The sequence below is a fragment of the Tachyglossus aculeatus genome, chromosome 1 (genome assembly GCF_015852505.1).
Source record: "Tachyglossus aculeatus isolate mTacAcu1 chromosome 1, mTacAcu1.pri, whole genome shotgun sequence".
In the NCBI taxonomy this organism is placed as follows: Eukaryota; Metazoa; Chordata; class Mammalia; order Monotremata; family Tachyglossidae; genus Tachyglossus; species Tachyglossus aculeatus.
Window position 1 is genome coordinate 98,087,732 of NC_052066.1, and position 21,339 is coordinate 98,109,070.

Consider the following 21,339-nt stretch of genomic DNA (forward strand, 5'->3'; position numbering starts at 1 on the left):
TGAACAGGGTGGCCAGTGGTGAGGATCTAAGTCCTTAGGGAGTGGTCCAGTTGCAAAAACATAGGTGACATATTAGGGATGAAAAATAGGATGGAGAGATGAGAGACTAGTCAGGGAAGGCTTCCTGGAGGAGATGTGATTTTAGCAGGCCTCTGAAGATGGGGAGAGCAATGGTTTAACAGATGTGAAGGGAGAGGAAGTTGAAGGCAGGAGGGAAGGCGTGAGCAAGGGTAGAAGAGGATAGAGAGGAGATCGAGGCACGGTGGTATTAGAAGGGCGAAGGAGGGTGGTAGTGGGAGGGACTGCCTTAAAGCCATTAGTGAGGGGTTTCTCTTTGATGCAGAGGTGGATGGGCAACCCCTGGAGGTTTCTGAGGAGAGGGGAAGATGTGCACAGAACAATTGTTTAGAAAATGATCCAGGAAACAGTGAGGATTGGACTGGAGAGGGGTGAGGCTGGAAGCAGGGAGGTCAGGGTGGAGGCTGAACTAGTAGTTAAGTTGGGTAATGACAAGTGTTGGGATAGTGGGGTGACAGTTTGGATCCACACCACTTTCCCCACCTTCAAAGCCTTATTAAGGTCACTTCTCCTCCAAGAGGCCTTCCCCTATTAAGCCCCAGTCCCCCCTATTATCTATGCACTTGGATCTGTGCCCTTTGGGCACTTGTATTGAGCCCACACCACTTGTGTACATATCATAATTTAATTTTACTTCCCAAGCGCTTAATACAGTGCTCTGCTCACAGTGAGTGCTCAATAAATACGATTGAATGAATGAATGAATTTATTTTATACTTCCCCAGCGCTTAAGCGCTTAGTACAGTGCTCTGCACACAGTAAGCACTCAATAAATACGATTGAATGAATGAATGAATGGCTAATGGGAGGAGGTAGGATTGAAGGGCATGGGGAGGGGCTGGGGTCTGTAGGATTTATGGGGAGAGGAGTTTCAGGAAGGAGGTGGGAGAGTAAAGAGGGTCTGGTTAGAAGATTAGTTTAGGAGGAATGGAGATGATAGGGAGCAGAGGAATGGCTAGTGAAGGGAGCCAAAGTGTAAGGAGGGAAGAAGTAAAGTATTACTCCAGCCAGTTGTTGCCATGGCCGATGGTGCGGGGTGAGGTGGGGTGGTGGGGATTAATCAGGATGAAGATGGCATCAAATCAACTTGTACTTCCCAAGCGCTTAGTACAGTGCTCTGCACACAGTAAGCATTCAATAAATACGACTGAATGAAGGAATGAATAATGTCTGTCTCCCTCTCCAGACGTAAACTCCTCTAAGATAGGGAAACTGTCCACCAGCTCCTTTGTATTGTACTCTCCCCAACACTTAGTACAGTGTTTTGGGCAAAGCAAATGCTTAATAAATACCACTGATTGATTAATTGAGGAAGGAGCAGATTCACAGAACCCAGTACAGCCACTGAAACTATTGGCAATAAGACCTTTCCCTACCCCACCAATGGTGTGGGGAAGTAATGAGGGCAGTGGCCCTGGACCACCAAACTACAATAGTAAGTAGGCAGTGAACAAAGCATGAACTGAGCATGCTTCAGTCCAGACTTGACTATCCAAGCACTTCCAGTGGGTCAGACCTCATGGGGTTGGAGAAGGGTCAGCCAGAACTGTCCAGTTTGGGAACCTCTGACTATTATTCTAAAATTTCCTGGGCCAGATTCCAGAATCTGGGGTTGTCCCTGCTAAGCCTCACTATCTGGTCAGCTCGGGCTTAACTTGCTGACACTGCCGCATTTTCCTACAGAAACACCTTCCTGCCTCTGCAGAGAATCAGCCAAAGGTAGAGTCAGAAGGTCATGGGTTCTAATCCCGGCTCTGCCACTGCTCCGCTGTGTGACCTTGGACAAGTCTCTTTGCTTCTCTGTGCCTCAGTTACCTCGTCTGTAAAATCATCATCATCAATCGTATTTATTGAGCGCTTACTATATGCAGAGCACTGTACTAAGCACTTGGGAAATAGAAATTGGCAACACACAGAGACAGTCCCTACCCAACAGTGGGCTCACAGTCTAATATGCATAGCACATTATAATCTGATAATTAAATATTAAAACTGTAGCACATGCCACTTGTTTTCAAGAGTATTAATTCAACAGTTTGGAATCACATATCAACATTTGAAACCAAGTGGAATATCTCCAATATCAGAAAGACTCCAAATATCATATACATAGTAATAATAACAATAATAATAATAATGATGGTGGCATTTATTAAGCGCCCACCATGTGCAAAGCACCGCTCCACGTGCTGGGGAGGTTACAAGGTAATCAGGTTGTCCCAAGGGGTGCTCACAGTCTTAATCCCCATACATGAAAATTACACACAGCCTGCACTGCTCGTCATACAAAAACATGTACATCTCTAGAGGGATACATTCACCCCCTGAGGTGACTGACTTAATTAAATCTCCATTTCTGTGGTTTGCCTCAAGATAGTGTTCACACACTGGTTTGGTGTCTGACCAGCCAGAGTGGTGAGGATGGGGAGTAATAGTAATAATAATAACTTTTATTAACTGTCACAGAGAGCTGACAGTTCCCCCAAACTCCTTCCCACAGCCCATTCTGGGCCCTCTCCCATGCCTCCTCCTGCACCCCACCCCTCACTCACTCTGCTGCCCCAAGGAGCCTTCAGACAGCCCTCCCACATATGCCTGCTGCCCATCCCTGCCCACGGCCAGCCAACAGAGATCCTCATCCCTCCCTCTGCTGCCAGACCCATGGGGACACCTGAATGGGCAGGTTGTCTGCCCCCGCTCCCGCCGCCCTTCCACCAGCCATGGACTCTGCCCACGGTGTCCCTGTGCGTGCCCCCGCCCTTCACACTGGGGACTCTGTTCACAGCACAATTGACAAAACGTGGTTGTGTTCTGCGGTCCTCCTGGGCACGGCTCAGCCCCGGACCGGCTAGTTTCCAGGATGTTTCCAGGGTAGGAAGCCAGATGTTTCTAGCAGACTCCGGGGTCCCCTGAAGGGTGGGCTGGCTCGGGTCCTCCCGGCTCCCAGACGCAGGCTTCCCTGAGCCCTGGGCTTCCCGCCCTTCCCAAGGGAAGAGTTGCCAGGCACCTGTTGTCCCAGCCGGCAGGCTGACGGACTGCTGCTGCTGCTTCAGAACATCAGACGTGATTCACTACTGTCAGATGAGACGACTCGTGGGAATGGGTGGTGGCTGCGGCTAGCTCCTTGTGGGCAAGGAATGTGTCTGCTAACTCTTCTATTGTGCCCTCGCAAGCACTTAGTACTAATAATGCGCTTAGTACAGTGCTCTGCACACAGTAAGCACTCAGTCAATGCGATTGATTGATTGATTTTGGGGGCCTGGCCCGGAAGGGAGGGACTCACCGTCTCCATCTGTTGCCGACTTGTCCTTCCCAAGCACTCAGTACAGTGCTCTGCACCCAGGAAGCGCTCAATAAATACTTTTGAATGAATGAGAGAGAGAGCTTGAACCCCGCTGCCGCACCAGTCGATCGATCGTATTTATTTTACTTCTACATGTTTACTATCCTATTTATTTTGTCCATATGTTTGCTTTTGTCGTCTGTCTCCCCCTTCTAGACTGTGAGCCCACTGTTGGGTAGGGACCGGCTGTAGATGTTGCCAACCTGGACTTCCCAAGCGCTTAGTACAGTGCTCTGCACGCAGTAAGCGCTTAATAAATACGATTGAATGAATGAATGAATAATAATGATGGCATTTGTTAAGCGCTTACTCTGCACAAAGCACTGTTCTAAGTGCTGGGGAGGATACAAGGGGATCAGGTTGTCCCACGTGGGGCTCACAGTCTTAATCCCCATTTTGCAGATGATGTAACTAAGGCACAGAGAAGTTAAGTGACTTGCCCAAAGTCACATAGCTGACAATTGGCAGAGCTGGGATTTGAACCCGTGACCTCTGACTCCCAAGCCCGTGCTCTTTCCATTGAGCCACTCTGTAAGTGCACAATAAATACCATCGTTTGATTGATTGTGTATGTAGAGCCACTGCTAATAATAATAATAGTAATAATGATAATGATAGTGGCATTTGTTAAGCGCTTACCTTGTGCCAAGCACTGTACTAAGTGGTGGTTTGGTTCCCAGTCAATTGGGTTGGACACAGGCAAGTTGGGTTGTGAGTCCCACATGGGGCTCACAGTCTTAACCCCCATTTTACAGATGATGATGATGATGGCATTTATTGAGCGCTTACTATGTGCAAAGCACTGTTCTAAGCGCTGGGGAGGTTACAAGGTGATCAGGTTGTCCCACAGGGGGCTCACAGTCTTAATCCCCATTTTACAGATGAGGCAACTGAGGCACAGAGAAGTGAAACGACTCGCCCAAGGTCACACAACAGACAACTGGCAGAGCCAGGATTAGAGCCCAGGTCCTTCTGACTTCCTGGATCGTGCTTTATCCATGAGGCCACACTGCAGGAGCCCCCTCCCACCAGTAGCCAACCCCTGCTCTGCTCCGAGGAGTCTGCGGCCTTGGCCAAGCTCTCAGCAGACATCCTGGGTGTAATCATCTGTAGACACCACCCCCAGGCCCAGCTGCAGGCTGTCAGATCCAGCAGATGGAAGTGAACATCCCCGTCTCCCGCTGCTTGCCCCACCGCACAGGCGCCTCACCAGGCTGGCTGCCCACAGGGGTGCCTGACTGTCTCTACTTGTCCAGGTGCACTAGAATATGGAGACAGCTGGCCTTCAGGGTCTTATTGGGACTGGGCTGCACCCCAGCACCCATTTCCACCCCGGCCTAGAGTGAGTCCTCCCTGAAAGCAAGGGATAGCACCAAAATACGGGTCATTCTCTCCCCGACAAGTGCATCTCTAGATACACAACTCTCCCTGAGGGCCCCTCCTCACCACCAGTACTCTGCCCTCCCTCTGCCTGCGTGATTTTTTGTGTGCAGTGACAAGGGGAGGGAGGGTGCGAGGAGCCTCCATGACGTCTGGGGCCACCTGCGATAAAGGCCTCAAGCAGGTTACCCGCTCCAGGCTGGCCCTGAATGTCTGCAAGGCAGGTTGCTGACTCCCCCCTACCCTGAATCTCTCCAATAATAATAATAATAATAATAATAATAATAATGGCATTTATTAAACACTTACTATGTGCAAAGCACTGTTCTAAGCACCAGAGAGGTTACAAAGTGATCAGGTTGTCCCATGGGGGGCTCACAGTCTTAATTCCCATTTTACAGATGAGGTAACTGAGACCCAAAGAAGTTAAGTGACTTGCCCAAAGTCACACAGCTGACAACTGGCAGAGCTGGGATTTGAACCCACGACCTCTGACTCCAAAGCCCGTGTTTAGAACCAGTGCTTTGCACACAGTAAGCACTTAAATACCACCATTATTATTATTATTATTATGCCACTTCAACATTCTGTGTCACCTATGCAATTAAGTCCTCATCCCACTCCTCTTCCCAGGTACATTTATTAGAGAAGCAACATGGCTTGGTGGAAAGAGCCTGGGCTTTGGAGTCAGAGGTCATGGGTTCAAATCCAGGCGCCGCCACTTGTCAGCTGTGTGACTTTGGGCAAGTCACTTCACTTCTCTATGCCTCAGTTCCCTCATCTGTAAAATGGGGGTGAAGGCTGTGAGCCCCACAGGGGACAACCTGATTACCTTGTAACCTCCCCAGCACTTAGAACAGTGCTTTGCACATAGTAAGCACTTAATAAATGCCATTATTATTATTATGGAAACTCCTTGTATATAGGAAGCACTCAGTAAACACCACTGAGCCACACTGCTTCTTTTCCATCCAGGGAAGAGCCCCCAGCTTGCTGTTCTGCTACCTCAGGCGCTGGGCCCGGGAGTCTACAGGCAGAGCCGCCCCTGAGTGATGCCACCGTGGGTCAGCCCTTTCTCTGGGTGCCAGTCCAGGACTGTGTCTCCAAAAGGGTCACCAGGACTATTTCAATCATTTATTCCTTCATTTATTCATTCAATCATATTTATTAAGCACTTAGTGTGTGCGCTGACCACTAACCTTCTTGGAACTCCCTCTCCCTTCACATCCAGCAGACCACCGATCTCCCCATCTTCAAAGACCTTCTTTCGCACTTCCTCCAAGAGACTTTCCCTCATTAATCTCGCATCTAGTAATAATGGTATTTGTTAAGTGCTTACTCTATGCCAGGCACCGTACCAAGTCCTAGGGTGGATACGAACAAATCGGGTTGTACACAGTCCCTGTCCCACGTGGGGCTCACAGTCTCAATCCCCATTTTACAGATGAGGTAACTGAGGTACAGAGAGGTGAAGTGACTGGCCAAGGGTCACACAGCAGACAAGTGACAGAACTGGGATTAGAACCCAGGACCTTCTGACTCCCAGGCCTGTGTTTTATCCACTACGTCATGGGGAAGCAGCGTGGCTCAGTGGAAAGAGTGCAGGCTTGGGAGTCAGAGGTCGTGGGTTCGAATCCCGACTCTGCCACTTGTCAGCTGTGTGACCTTGGGCAAGCCATTTAACTTCTCTGTGCCTCAGTTACCTCATCTGGAAAATGGGGATTAAGACTGTGAGCCCCAAGTGGGACAACCTGATCACCTTGTATCCCCCCCAGAGCTTAGAACAGTGCTTTGCACATAGTAAGCACTTAACAAATACCACCATTATTATTATTATTATTATTATTATGCCACTTCAACATTCTGTGTTACCTATGCAATTAAGTCCTCATCCCACTCCTCTTCCCGGGTACATTTATTGAACTGGAAACTCTTTGTATATAGTAAGCACTCAGTAAATACCACTGATAGATTGTTTACATATCTTTGAAGTCTGTTGCATCCCCCAACCTGTACTTTATTTTACTGTCTGGCTCCCTCTTATAAGTTCCTTCAGGGCAGGGATCGTGTCTACAGACTCTACTGTACTTTCCCAAGTGCTTAGAACAGTGCTCTGCACAGTGTAAGTGTTCAATAAATACTACTGATTAAGTGAGCCAATCCAGGTTTGGTTTGTAGTCTTAGTTCTCAGTGCAACCAAGCTAGAAGTAGATTGGCCTAGTGGAAAGAACACGGGCCTGGGATTCAGACGACCTGGGTTCTATTTCCAGCTCTGCTAGTTGCCTGCTGTGTGACCTTGGGCTAGTCACTTAATTTCTCTGTGCCTCAGTTTCCTCAACTATAAAATAGGGATGCAAAACCTGTTTTCCCTCCTACTTGGGTTGTGAGCCCCATATGGGACAGGGGCTATGTCTGACCCGATTAAAGTGGATCTACCCCCGCGCTTAGAACAGTGCTTAGCACATAGTAAACACTTAACAAATACGATAAATAATAAACAAAAGCAGTGGTCTGCATTAATGTGAGGGCTCAATTCATTCATTCATTCATTCAATCGTATTTATTGAGCACTTACTGTGTGCAGAGCACTGTACTAAGTGCTTGGGAAGTACAAGCTGGCAACATATAGAGACGGTCAATTAATACTACTGGTTCAGTGAGCCTGTACAGCTTTGCTTTATAGTCCCAGTGCTTAGTTTAGTGCTCTGTGCCGTGTAAGCTCTCAATAGACACTATCAATTGAGTGAGCCAGTCCAGCCTTGGTGTATGGTCCCAGAAATTCCTTGTCCCGGGAATGTTGGCTTGCTCTAGGCCAGCCATCCTCCAGCTCAGGTGGGTTCTCCCTTGTGTGGGTAGGGTGGAATTTGGGAAGCAGCAATCCTATCCTGCCCACAACCTCAAGGTGCTGTGTTGGGGTTGGCGGTTGTTGGGGGTTGCTTTTGTTATTTTTAATGGTTTGTTAAGGCACTGTTCTAAGCAATGGGGTAGATACAAGAAATCCAGTTTGGACGCGTTCCTGTCCCACAGTCTTAATTCCCATTTTACAGATGAGGTAACTGAGGCACAGAGAAGCAAAGTGACTTGCTCAAGGTCACACTGCAGACAAATGGCAGAGCTGGGAATAGAACCAGGTCCCAAGTCCGGGCTCTATCCACTAAGCCCTGCTGCAGGGGGTGGGGAGGGATCATCATCACCATCATCAATCGTATTTATTGAGCGCTTACTATGTGCAGAGCCCTGTACTAAGCGCTTGGGAAGTACAAGTTGGCAACATATAGAGACAGTCATCATCATCATCAATCGTATTGAGCGCTTACTGTGTGCAGAGCACTGTACTAAGCGCTTGGGAAGTACAAATTGGCAACATATAGAGACAGTCCCTACCCAACAGTGGGCTCACAGTCGAAAAGGGGGAGACAGAGAACAAAACCAAACATACTAACAAAATAAACAGAATAGATATGTACAAATAAAATAAATAAATAAATAAATAGAGTTTTAAAAAATGGGATGGGGCTTTGGGGTTTCAGAACCACGTGTCTGAGGGAGTGGAGCCTTGGAGCCCACCAACCCGAAGTGACTGTCAGTCGATGTCTTTCCTAGACGAGAGTTCCTCCCTCTTCTTCTGGTCAGAGACAGTGGCCGATTCCCTGGCCTGGTCCTCCCCACAGCCGGAGCCCCTGACCTGCCAGAAAACATCACGGCCAGCAGCAATGTAATGCCCAGTGAAGTCCGGGAATGGGACAATCCCCTTTTCCGAGCCACCAGTTGTGCACTTAGCACTGCAAATGGAGAGGACTAAGTGCACAGCTGTTGATAATCAATAGCAGTAGAGCATTAAAGGAGGGTTACGGGCTCTTAATGCATCTTTGACAGCCATCATTAGGATTTTAAATGTGATGGGATATGGATTCTGGCTGCTGGATTTGGAAAAGGAGGAGGCGACCAATGAATAATGTGTTGGAGACGCCGGGCCATGAAGGGGGGCTTCAAGGGGAGACCTGACCGACAATTTTCCTGGCCTCTAATCAGCCCTAGCACGGGTGAGGACGATGTCTTCCACCCACAGGAAGGGGCAGGAGATGAGGGACATCTGCCAGGCGCCACTCTCTCCTCCCACCCTCGCCTCTCGGCCCCCTACTCCAAGGGTTGGGAAAGGAAGGTGTTAATAACAATAAGAATTATAATGATGGCATTTATTAAGCACTTATTATGTGCAAAGCACTGTTCTAAGCTCTGGGGAGGTTACAAGGTGATCAGGTTGTCCCATTTAATCCATTTTATCTTAATCCCCATTTTACAGATGAGGTCACTGAGGCCCAGAGAAGTTAAGTGACTTGCCCAAAGTCACAAAGCTGACAACTGGAGGAGTCAGGATTTGAACCCACAACCTCTGACTCCAAAGCCCGTGCTCTTTCCATGAGCCACGCTGCTTCTCTAATGTTGAGATGTCCCAGATGGGAGAAGTTTCCTGGAGTGGCCGTCCAAACGGACTGTGTGTAAGAGCTGGGGAGACCTTGTAGCAATGCAGAGCAAGGCTCACCAAATGGAAATTAATGAGGAACCCCCTAACCAGGATGGAGGGGGGGCTGGCCACCTGTAAAATGACTCCTTACCTCACCATGGCAAATGGACACGCGCAGTGTCAAAGTTGAGAACACAACGGGGGAAGCAGCATGACCTACTGGAAAGAGCTCGGGCCTGTGAATTAGAGGAGCTGGGTTCTAATCCCAACTGTGTCACATCTGCTGTGTGACCCAGGGTAAGTCATTTCACTTCTCTGTGTCTCAGTTACCTCGATCTGTTAAATAGGGATTAAGACTATGAGCCCACTGTGGGACACGGACTGGGTCCAACCTGATTTGCTTGTATCACCCCCTCACCCAGTGCTTAGTACAGTGCATCTGTGAGCCCACTGCTGGGTAGGGACCGTCTCTATATGTTGCCAACTTGTACTTCCCAAGCGCTTAGTACAGTGCTCTGCACTCAGTAAGTGCTCAATAAATGCGATTGATCGATTGATTGATCACACAAAGTAAGAGCTTAACATCCCACAATTAATATTATTATTCTCTGTGCCTCAGTCGCCTCAACTGTAGATTGGGGATTCAATACCTGTTCTTCCTCCTACCTAGACTGTGAGCCCTGAGTGACACAGGGACTGTGTCCAACCTGATTGACCTGTATCAACCCCAGAGCTTAGATCTGTGGTTGACATATAGTACGTGTTTAACAAAATACTATTAAAAAAGGATGATGACTTTTTATGTAGTGAGAGACTCAGTCGAGCGATGATGCTAAATTGTGCAAAATGCCAGGGCTCACTAAGCCTGCACAGTAGATTGGGAAGGGAAGAGCCCTACAGCACCCCACCTTCTGGGCGACACTCAAAAAAAAAATAATAATAATAATGGCATTTATTAAGTGCTTACTATGTGCAAAGCACTGTTCTAAGCACTGGGGAGGTTACAAGGTGATCAGGTTGTCCCATGGGGGGCTCACAGTCTTAATCCACATTTTACAGATGAGGTAACTGAGGCACAGAGAAGTTAAGTGACTTGCCCAAAGTCTCAAGGCTGACAATTGATGGAGCCAGGTTTTGAACCCATGACCTCTGACTCCAAAGCCCGTGCTCTTTTCCACTGAGCCAAGCTGCTTCTACACAAGCCGCCGGAGATAAAAATGTAAGCCCAAGAATGTGACAGCTGATTATTCTGCAGGTTTTTTCTTCAGGCCATATGCTGGAGACAGGTCTGTGGAGACCCAGGCAATAAACTCAGCTCTACGCACATAACATGTGTCCCTCGCCATCAGATAATTCAGAGCTGCTTCGGGCCTGGTCTACAATGATCGCTGGAGTCTCATACTCCTCCATATCTCCTATCCCTAATCTATTTTACTGTCCATCTTCCCTGTAGACTGTGAGCTCCTCGTGAGCGGGAATCGTATTATTCAACTCTGTTGTATTGTAATTTCCTGAGCACTGAGTACAGTGCCCTGCACACTGCAAGCGCTCAATAAAATACCAGACTCACTGATGATAGGAACGGGAACAGAAGCAGGAATGGGAGCAGGAACAGGAGCGAGAGTAGGATTGGAATCAGCAGCGGGAGTGGGAACGGGAGTGGGTGGCGGGTAGTTCCCTGCCTCGGGGTTACCAGTGTCCCAAACCGGCTCTGCAGAGACAAGAGCCGCGTACCCATGGCTTGTCCTGTGGCCTGTGTTATCCCTGGCTGCCTATCACAGAGGGCTTGGCAGGGCTGGGGCCCTTGGTGTGGGCAGGGGGAGCCGCCCAGACCAGCCCGGCTGCACCGGTGACTTTCTGTTCCTCAGGCCTAAGCTGAGTATCTGTGGAGAGCGGTTCCTGGGATCCGGCTTGGGGGAGAGGACCGGGGGATAGCTGCTCCAGTCCCCATCATGTCCGCCTTAAGTCTGCCCTCCAGAAAATGGCCCTTTAGCCCCAGTAGTCGGGGAAAGGTCCCATCACTGCCAGCTCGGCCAACTGCGGTACTCCCTGCATTCAAAACCCACCTAAATCAATCAATCGATCATATTTATTGACGGCTTACTGTGTGCTGAACACTGTACTGAGTGCTTGGGAAGTACAAGTTGGCAACATATAGAGACAGTCCCTACCCAACAGTGGGCTTACAGTCTAAAAGGGGGAGACAGAGAACAAAACCAAACATACTAACAAAATAAAATCAATAGAATAGATATGTACAAGTAAAATAAATAAATAAATAGAGTAATAAATATGTACAAACATATATACAGGTGCTGTGGGGAAGGGAAGGAGGTAAGATGGGGGGATGGAGAGGGGGACGAAGGGGAGAGGAAGGAAGGGGCTCAGTCTGGGAAGGCCTCCTGGAGGAGGTGAGCTCTCAGTGGGGCTTTGAGTGGAAGAAGAGAGTTAGCTTGGCGGATGGGCAGAGGGAGGGCATTCCAGGCCCGGGGGATGACGTGGGCCGGGGGTCGATGGCGGGACAGGCGAGAACGAGGTACGGTGAGAAGATTAGCGGCGGAGGAGCGGAGGGTGCGGGCTGGGCTGGAGAAGGAGAGAAGGGAGGTGAGGTAGGAGGGGGCTGGGTGATGGACAGCCTTGAAGCCCAGGGTGAGGAGTTTCTGCCTGATAAACCTAACCCCACTGCCTCCAACCAACCATCCCCAGTTGGTCTCCCAACATCTGGAGCCAACTATAGACCTTGGATTTAGCCACACCCTCCTCAGTTCTTACCATATCTAGGTGTAAATATTTTCATGCCTGTCTCTCCCGTTAGAGTGGAAGCTCCTTATGGGCAAGGAATGTGCACTTCCATTGAACAGTGCACTTCACCAAGTGGACACTCAATTAAAGCTACTTCTGCTTCTATTCCTACTATTAGGACTACTATTTCTAATCAAGCAATCATATTTATTGAGCACTTACTGTGTGCAGAGTACTGTTTTAAATGCTTGGGGGAGTAAAATATAACAGAGTTGGTACATATTTTCCCTACCCGCAACAAGTTTACAGTCTTAGAGGAAGAGCTGACAGTCTGGCGGAGTTTACAGTCTAGAAGAGAAGCTTACAGTCTAGTCTAGTATTTCTACCATGACTATTCATTCAATTGTATTTATTGAGCGCTTACTGTGTGCAAAGCACTGTACTAAGCACTTAGAAAGTACAATTCAGCAACTACTACTGACTACTACTACTATTGTGAATACTAACATTATTATTACGACTATTATAACTACTACTGCTACAAATCCTAACACTTCTACTACATCTCCTCCTCGTCCTAGAGAAGCAGCATAGCTTAGTGGAAAAAGCCTGGGCTTGGTAGTCTGAGGTCATGGGTTCTAATCCCGGCTCTGCCACTTGTCAGCTGTGTGACTTGGGGCAAGTCACTTAGCATCTGGGTGCCTCATCTGGAAAATGGGGATTAAGACCGTGAGCCCCACATCGGACAACCTGATTATCTCGTATCTACCCTAGTGCTTAGAACAGTGCTTGGCACATAGTAAGCGCTTAACAAATGCCGTCATCATTATTACTACTGTGAATATTAACACTACTACTATAACTACTACTATTATTCATTCAATCACATTTATTGAACACTTACTGGTGCAGAGCACTGTACTAAGTGCTTGGAAGAGTACAACAATAAACAGACACATTCCCTGCCTAGAGTGAGCTTACAGTCTGGGAGGAGGTGGGGAGACGGGCATAAATATAAATAAATAAATTACAGATATAATTTACAGGCGTACTACTACTGTGAATACTAGCACTACTGTTTGTATTATTACGACTTCTACTGATGAAGACCGTGAGCCTGATGAAGACTGTGAGCCTCATGTGGGACAGAGACTGTGTCCAACCCAATTACCTTGTATCTGCCCCAGCACTTAGTACAGTGTGTGGCACATAGTAAGTGCTTAACAAATACCATTATTATCACTACTACTTTGAATACTTACTACTACTATGACTTGTACCATTACTGTGACTATTACCACTACTACTGCTATCACTGCTACCACAACTACTCCTAACAGTAAGCCCTGACCATCCCTTGCCCATTCTTCACAGAGTATTTGGAGAAGCTCTCTATAATAACAATAATAATAATGGCATTTATTAAGTGCTTACTATGTGCAAAGCACTGTTCTAAGAGCTGGGGAGGATACAAGGTGATCAGGTTGTCCCATGCGGGGCTCACAGGTCTCAATACCCATTTTACAAATGAGGGAACTGAGTCCTAGAGAAGTGAAGTGACTTGTCCAAAATCACACAGCTGACAAGCGGCGGAGCTGGGATTAGAACCCACGACCTCTGACTCCCAAGCCTGTGCTCTTTCATTCATTCATTCATTCAATCGTATTTATTGAGCTCTTACTGTGTGCATAGCACTGTACTAAGCACATGGAAAGTACAATTCAGCGATAGAGACAATCCCTGCCCACAACGGGCATGCAGTCTAGAAAGGGGGAGACAGACATCAGAACAAGTAAACAGGCATCAACAACAACAATATAAATACAATTATAGACACATACACATCAAAACATGCAAACAGGCATCAATATAAATAGAATTATAGATATGCACATACATACACAAGTGCTGTGGGGCAGAGAGGGGGGATAGAGCAAAGGGAACAAGTCGGGGCGGTGGGGAGGGGAGCTTGCAATGCTGACCAAAATCTTTTTTCGAAAAGAAAAGACAATGGAAATACAGCTCCAGTGCAATAAACGTGAGCACAAAGGTAGTGTGAAATAACAAAGCACATAACCCAAATGGTACTACCTGCCTTCCAATCAGCAAGACCTCCTTCAGCCGCAGCTTGTGTAACTTTTCTTGATCCGAAGCTATTACCTTAGCAAGGAATGGAGGGAACTTTGCACACAAGATAGACACGCTGCTTCCCCTTGCTGCCTTCTCTCTAGGCACAGCACGGCGAGAGGACCACACTGTTCGGAAGCTGGATTTTCTGGCAGACCCAGACTGGGTCCCTGAACCCAAAGGGGCTCAGTCCTCGCCTCCGTTTGGGAGCCCCCCAGACACGTGGCGGTGTGGGCATGGGGCCTGCGCAGGTGGAGTACTGAACACCATCTGACGCTGCCTACCCTCCTGTCCAAACCTCCATTCCGGCCTTGAGGGATGTCAGGGAGACGCGGCTCTACTTCTCCACCACCTGCCCGCCCTTTCTCCCTCTCCCCACCATCAGCACTGCAGACAGGACGGGAGCTGCAAGGAGCCGCAACATTGTTTGGATTCGGTCCCAAAGCGGCCCGGAGGGAGAGCAGCGGGAGGCCGGGATGAAATCAAATCTTCACTGAACAACTGGAAGAAAATCCCCAGGAGCCAGGCCTGGGGTACAATGGGAATAAATCAGCATTATGGCAGAACTCTGAAAATCTGAACCTGTGAGAAGGGGTGCATTGCTGCCCACTAATAAGCTATGAGGTCACCTGCTTCAGGCCAGATGATCTGCTGCCTGATTTTCTGAGGATGTGTTGCAGAAATTCATTGTCTCAAAAGGAATAAACCTGTGCTCCTCTTTTCTGCACCAGTGGGACACGAAGTATTTAGTCCATTGTACTCTTTCCATTGCTTAATACAGTGCTCTGTACACCAGTGATCTCTTCCATGCCAAATCCAATGGCCTTTATTCCATCCTAATCCTCCTCAACTGTTGAGCTGCCTTTGACACTATGGGCCTCCCTCTTCTTCTGGAAACCTTATCCACCCTTGACTTCACTGACACTGTCTTCTCCTGGTATACCTCCTATCTCTCTGTATACTCATTCTCAGTTACTTTTGCAGGTTCCTCCTCTGTCTCCCACCCTTCAACTGTGCAAGTCTCTCAAAGCTCAGTTCTGGGTCCCCTTCTATTCTCCATTTGCTCCCACTCCCTTAGAGAACTCATTAACTCCCATGGTTTCAACTACCAACTCTTTGCAAATAATTCCTAAATCTACATCCCCAGCTGTGATTTCAATCTTCCTCTGCAGTCTCGTATTTCCTTCTGTCTTCAGAACATCTCTACTTGGATGTCCCTCTGACAGAATCCCTCATCTTGCCACCCAAGCCTTGTTCTCCCCCTGATTTTCCCATCACTGTAGACAGCACCGCCATCCTCCCTGTCTCACAAGCCCATAACCTTGACATAATCCTTGACTCAACTCTCATCAACTAACAACTAACATATTTATATCAACTAACATATTTAATATGTCACCAAATCCTGTTGGTTCTACATTCACAATATCCAACAACAGTTTCCATCCAAACTGCTACTACATTAATCTACAGTAATACTACATTTGGGTTTGGGAGTCAGAGGTCAAGGGTTCGAATCCAGATACGCCACTTTCATTCATTCAATCATATTTATTGAGCGCTTACTGTGTGCAGAATACTGTACTAAGCGCTTGGGAAGTACAAGCTGACAGCTTCTCAGCTGTGTGACTTTGGGCAAGTCACTTAATCAATCAATCAATCAATCAATCGTATTTATTGAGCGCTTACTATGTGCAGAGCACTGTACTAAGCGCTTGGGAAGTACAAATTGGCATCACATAGAGACAGTCCCTACCCGATAGTGGGCTCACAGTCTAAAAGGGGGAGACAGAGAACAGAACCAAACATACCAACAAAATAAAATAAGTAGGATAGAAATGTACAAGTAAAATAAATAAATAAATAAATAAACAGAGTAATAAATATGTACAACCATATATACATATATACAGGTGCTGTGGGGAGGGGAAGGCGGTAAGGCGGGGGGATGGAGAGGGGGACGAGGGGGAGAGGAAAGAAGGGGCTCAGTCTGGGAAGGCCTCCTGGAGGAGGTGAGCTCTCAGCAGGGCCTTGAAGGAAGGAAGAGAGCTAGCTTGGCGGATGGGCAGAGGGAGGGCATTCCAGGCCCGGGGGATGACGTGGGCCGGGGGTCGATGGCGGGACAGGCGAGAGCGAGGTACAGTGAGGAGATTAGTGGTGGAGGAGCGGAGGGTGCGGGCTGGGCAGTAGAAGGAGAGAAGGGAGGTGAGGTAGGAGGGGGCGAGGTGATGGAGAGCCTTTCTCTGGGCCTCAGTTCCCTCATCTGTAAAATGGGGATTAAGACTGTGAGCCCCCCGTGGGACAACCTGATCACCTTGTGACCTCCCCAGTGCTTAGAACAGTGCTTTGCACATAGAAAGCGCTTAATAAATGTCATTATTATTATTATTAATCTAATCACTTATCCTCTGTCGCCTTGACTACTGCATCAGCCTCCTTGCTCACCTCCCAGCCTCCTGTCTCTCCCTACTCTAGTCGATACCTTACTCTGCTGACCGGTATACTTTTCTACAAAACAGTTCAGTCCTTGTTTCCTCAGGAATCTCCAATGGTTGCCCATCCACATCCAGATCGAATGGAAACTTATTGGCTTTAAATCAATCAATCATCTTGCCCTCGTCTATCTTACCTCACTGATTTCCTGCTCACTGTAGCTTGATTTCATCCACCTAGCCACTGGCCTCTTACTCTGGTCCTGTCTCTAGCCTGGAACACTCTCCCTCCCTCCACTCTCTCCACCTTCAAAGCATTATTAAGGTCACATCTCCTCCAAGAGGCCTTCCCCAATTAAGCCATCTTTCCCCTGAATCACTCTTCCTTCTGCATCATCTATGCATTTTGGTCTGTGACCTTTGGGCATTTGATATTCACCCCACCCCCAACCCCACAGCACTTACATACATAACTTTAAATTATATATCATTAATTACTTATTTATTCACATTAATGTCTGTCTCCCCCTTGAGACTGTAAGCTTGTTATGGGCAGGGAATGTATCTGCTAATTCTGTTGTATTGTACTCTTCCAAGAGCTTAATACAGTGCTCCGCACATAGAAAGTGTTCAATAAATATGACTGATTGATTAACTTCATATTTGACAGATGATCACTATCCCCACCTTCAAAACGTATTAGAATTCCATCTCTTCCAAGAGGCCTTCCCCAACTAAACCCTCATTTCCTCTATTCCCTCCCCATTTTGCATCATCCTTGCACTTGGATTTGTACCCTTCATTCACCCTCAGCCTCATAACACTTATGCACAGATCCACAATTTTTTTTTCATATCTGCCTCCCCCTCTAGACTGTAAGCTCCTTGTGGGCAGGGAACATGTCCACCAACTCTGTTACATTCTACTCTCCCAAGCACTTAGTACAGTGTTATGCACACAGAAAGCTCTCAATCAATAAATACTATTAAGCAGCATGGCCTAGTGGAAAAAGCCTGGGAGTCAAAGGGACCTGGGTTTTAATCCTGCTCTGTCACATGTCTGCTCTGCGACCTTGGGTAAGTCACTTCTCTTTGCCTCCATTTCCTCTTCTGTAAAATGGGGATAGAGACTGGGAGCCCTATGTGGAGCAGGGAATGTGTCCAACCCGATTATCTTGTATTTACCCCAGCGTTTAGTACAGTGCCTGGCAGAAGCAGAGAAGCGGAAGAAGACAAGCAGCATGGCTCAGTGGAAAGAGCACGGGCTTTGGAGTCACAGGTCCGGGGTTCAAATCCCAGCTCTGCCAATTGTCAGCTGTGTGACTTTGGGCAAGTCACTTAACTTCTCTGTGCCTCAGTTCCCTCATCTGTAAAATGGGGATTAAGACTGTGAGCCTCACCTTGTATCCCCCCAGCGCTTAGAACAGTGCTTTGCACATAGTAAGCACTTAACAGATACCATTATTATTATTATTACTGCATAGAAAACACTAAACAAATACCATAGTTATCATTATTACTATCAATCGATTGATTGCACACAGTAAACGCTCAAGAAATTCTTTTGATTGATTAGTTGGTTGACAAGCACGGACCCAGCTCTCCCCATTGGGAACACTGGGATGTCCTCTCCCACAGGGTCAATCGGTCCCTGGGCCCCGGGGGGAGCCCAACATGGCAGGGACACTGACTCCGGGGGCATGACCGGCCCCAGCTGTGCCCTTGGAGAGTCCCGGCTATTGCAACACCAGATGCTGCAGACAGCAAACATGACAGCACAACAAGGAGCTGTGTCTCAGTTACCTCATCTGTAAAATGGGGATTGAGACTCTGAACCCCAGATAGAACATAATCCACTGCCCAGATTCTCTTTCTACAGAAAGGTTCAAGACATGTCACCCCCCTTCTCAAAAATCTCAAAATCCACTTCTATATCAAACAAAAACTCCTCAATATTGCCTTTAAAGCTCTCCATCACCTCGCCCCCTCCTACCTCACTCCGCTCCTCTGCCACTAACCTCCTCGCTGTGCCTCATTCTCGCATGTCTCACGGCCGACCCCTGGCCCACATCCTACCTCTGGCTTGGAACGCCCTCCCTCCTCAAATCTGCCAAAAAATCATTCATTTAATAATTCATTTATTCATTCATTCATTCAATCATACTTATTGAGTGCTTATTGTGTGCAGAGCGCTGTACTAAGTGCTTGGAAAGTACAATTCAGCAGTAGAGACAATTCCTACCCAACAACAGGCTCACAGTCTAGAAGCGGCGGGGGTTGGGGGGCAGACAACAAAACAAAACAAGTAGACCGGCATTGATAGCATCAATATAAATAAATAGAATTATAGATATATGCACATTATTAATAAAATAAATAGAATAATAAATGTGTACATATATATACAAGTGCTGTGGGGCGGGGAGGGAGGTAGAGCAGAGGGAGGAAGTCGGGGAGACGGGGAGGGGAGGAGGAGCAGAGGAAAAAGGAGGCTCAGTCTGGGAAGACCTCTTGGAGGAGGTGAGCTTTCAGTAGGGCTTTGAAGGGGGGAAGTGTGCTAGTTTGGCAGATAATAATAATAATAATAATGGCATTTGTTAAGCGCTTACTATGTGCAGAACACTGTTCTAAGCGCTGGGGGTGGATACAAGGTGATCAAGTTGTCCCACATGGGGCTCACAGTCTTAATCCCCATTTTACAGATGAGGTAACTGAGGCTCAGGGAAGTTAAGTGACTTGCCCAAGGTCACATAGCAGACATGTGGCGGAGCCAGGATTCGAACCCATGACTTCTGACTCCAAAGCCTGTGCCCTTCTCCACTGAGCCACACTGCTCCTCGCAGATGTGAGAAGGGAAGGTATTCCAGGCAAGAGGTAGGATGTGGGCCAGGGGACGGCGGGACAGGAGAGAATGAGGCACAGTGAGAAGGTTAGCACCGGAGGAGCGGAGGGTGTGGGCTGAGCTGTAGTAGGAGAGAAGGGAGGTGAGGTAGGAGGGGGCCAGGTGATGGAGAGCTCTGAAGCCAATAGTGAGGAGTTTTTTCTTGATAACCACTCTTCCCCCCTTCAAAGCCCTACTGAAGGTGCACCTCCTCCAAGAGGCCTTCCCAGACTCAGCCCCCCCTTTTCCTCAGCACCCCCTCCCTTCTGTCTCACCACAACTTGCTCCCTTTGCTCTTCCCCCCATCCAGCCCCACAGCACTTACCTATATATGTATACTTCTATAATTCTATCTGTTTATATTGATGCCTGTTTACTTGTATTGATGCCCGTCTCCCCGCCTCTAGAATGTGAGCTCTTTGTGGGAAAGGATTGTCTCGCTTTATTGCTACACTGTATTTTCCAAGCACTTAATACAGTGCTCTGCACACAGTAAGCGCTCAATAAATACAATTGAATGAATGAATGAATGGCAGGGACTGTGTCCAACCTGATTTGCTTATATTCACCCCAGTGCCGATTTGTACTTCCCAAGCGCTCTGCACACAGTAAGCGCTCAATAAATATGATTGAATGGATGAATGAACAGTGGCTGGCACATAAGTGCTAACAGATACCATTATTATTATTATTATTATGCCCTCCCTCCACACATCCGCCAAGCTAGCTCTCTTCCTTCAAAGCCCTACTGAGAGCTCACCTCCTCCAGGAGGCCTTCCCAGACTGAGTCCCCTCCTTCCTCTCCCCCTCCTCCCCATCCCCATCCCCCCCGCCTTACCTCCTTCCCGTCCCCGCAGCACCTGTGTATATGTATATATGTTTGTACACATTTATGACTCTATTTATTTATTTTACTTGTACATTTTATTCTATTTATTCTATTTGGTCTATATGTTTTGTTGTCTGTCTCCCCATTCTAAACTGTGAGCCCGCTGTTGGGTAGGGACCGTCTCTATATGTTGCAAACTTGTACTTCCCAAGCACTTAGTCCAGTGCTCTGCACACAGTAAGCGCTCAATAAAGACGACTGAGTGGATGAATGAATATTGAGCAGCCTTCTGGGGAAGCCCAAAGTGGCTGGGACCGAGAGTTGCTCCTGGCCACCCCAGAACTCACAGGTGACAGTCACAGTGATGTCTTCTTCCAGTATCATTGACAGCCATGCACTTGCTGACCCTCGTACAGGGATAGCGTGGCATTGCCACACGGGGACCCTCCGGTCTCACAAGTCATCACCACCACCCGGTCCCAAGGGTCCAGCGACTGACCACCAGCCCACCGCCGCCCGCTCCACTTCCCCCGGGCCGCTGCTCTCACCGTACACCATGGCTCCTCCGGTCTCATGCAGGAAGCGAAATCGGTGGTTCTTGAACAACCAGATCGTTAGGATGGTGAGGATGAGCAGAAAATTGAAAACCAGCAGTTCCACGGCTCCCTGATGCTGAAACCGATACTCATCCTTCACGGACAGGAATCTCGGCTGGCCGCCCATCCCAGCTTCGTTACCGGGCTCGCTCTGCGAACTCCCAGGTGCGGCCAGGGGCGGAGGGCCCGACTCTTCCAGGGGAAAGTCCGGCTGCCGGAGACTTTCAGCGGCACCGCATCCCCAGGCCGCCTCGAAGCACCCGACCTCAGCTCGAGATACAGCTCTCCTCTCCTTACAACTTCCTGTTTCTCTCTTAAAGCAGCCTCAGCCCTTTTCTCCCACAGGAGCAGGCTCGCCTCGCCGCTCTCTGCCCCTTCGGCCCCACGAGGCGATGGAAAGTGGCTTCCCAAGGCACCGTGTTTGCCAGGGAGCGGTTCTCCCCACAGCCCCGGGGTAGGAAAAGTGG

General features: G+C 48.2%; 1 protein-coding gene across 1 annotated transcript in view; it reads right to left on the reverse strand.

Annotated features, from left to right (window-relative positions):
• Positions 1 to 21,084, reverse strand: part of SLC9A9 (solute carrier family 9 member A9) — a 462,001-nt gene extending 440,917 nt beyond the window's left edge. Inside the window, exon 1 of the mRNA XM_038751488.1 lies at positions 20,825 to 21,084. Within this exon, the coding sequence (XP_038607416.1) occupies positions 20,825 to 20,999 (175 nt within the window). The 5' untranslated portion in view covers positions 21,000 to 21,084. The remainder of the gene's footprint in view (positions 1 to 20,824) is intronic.
• Positions 21,085 to 21,339: the final 255 nt, after the last annotated feature.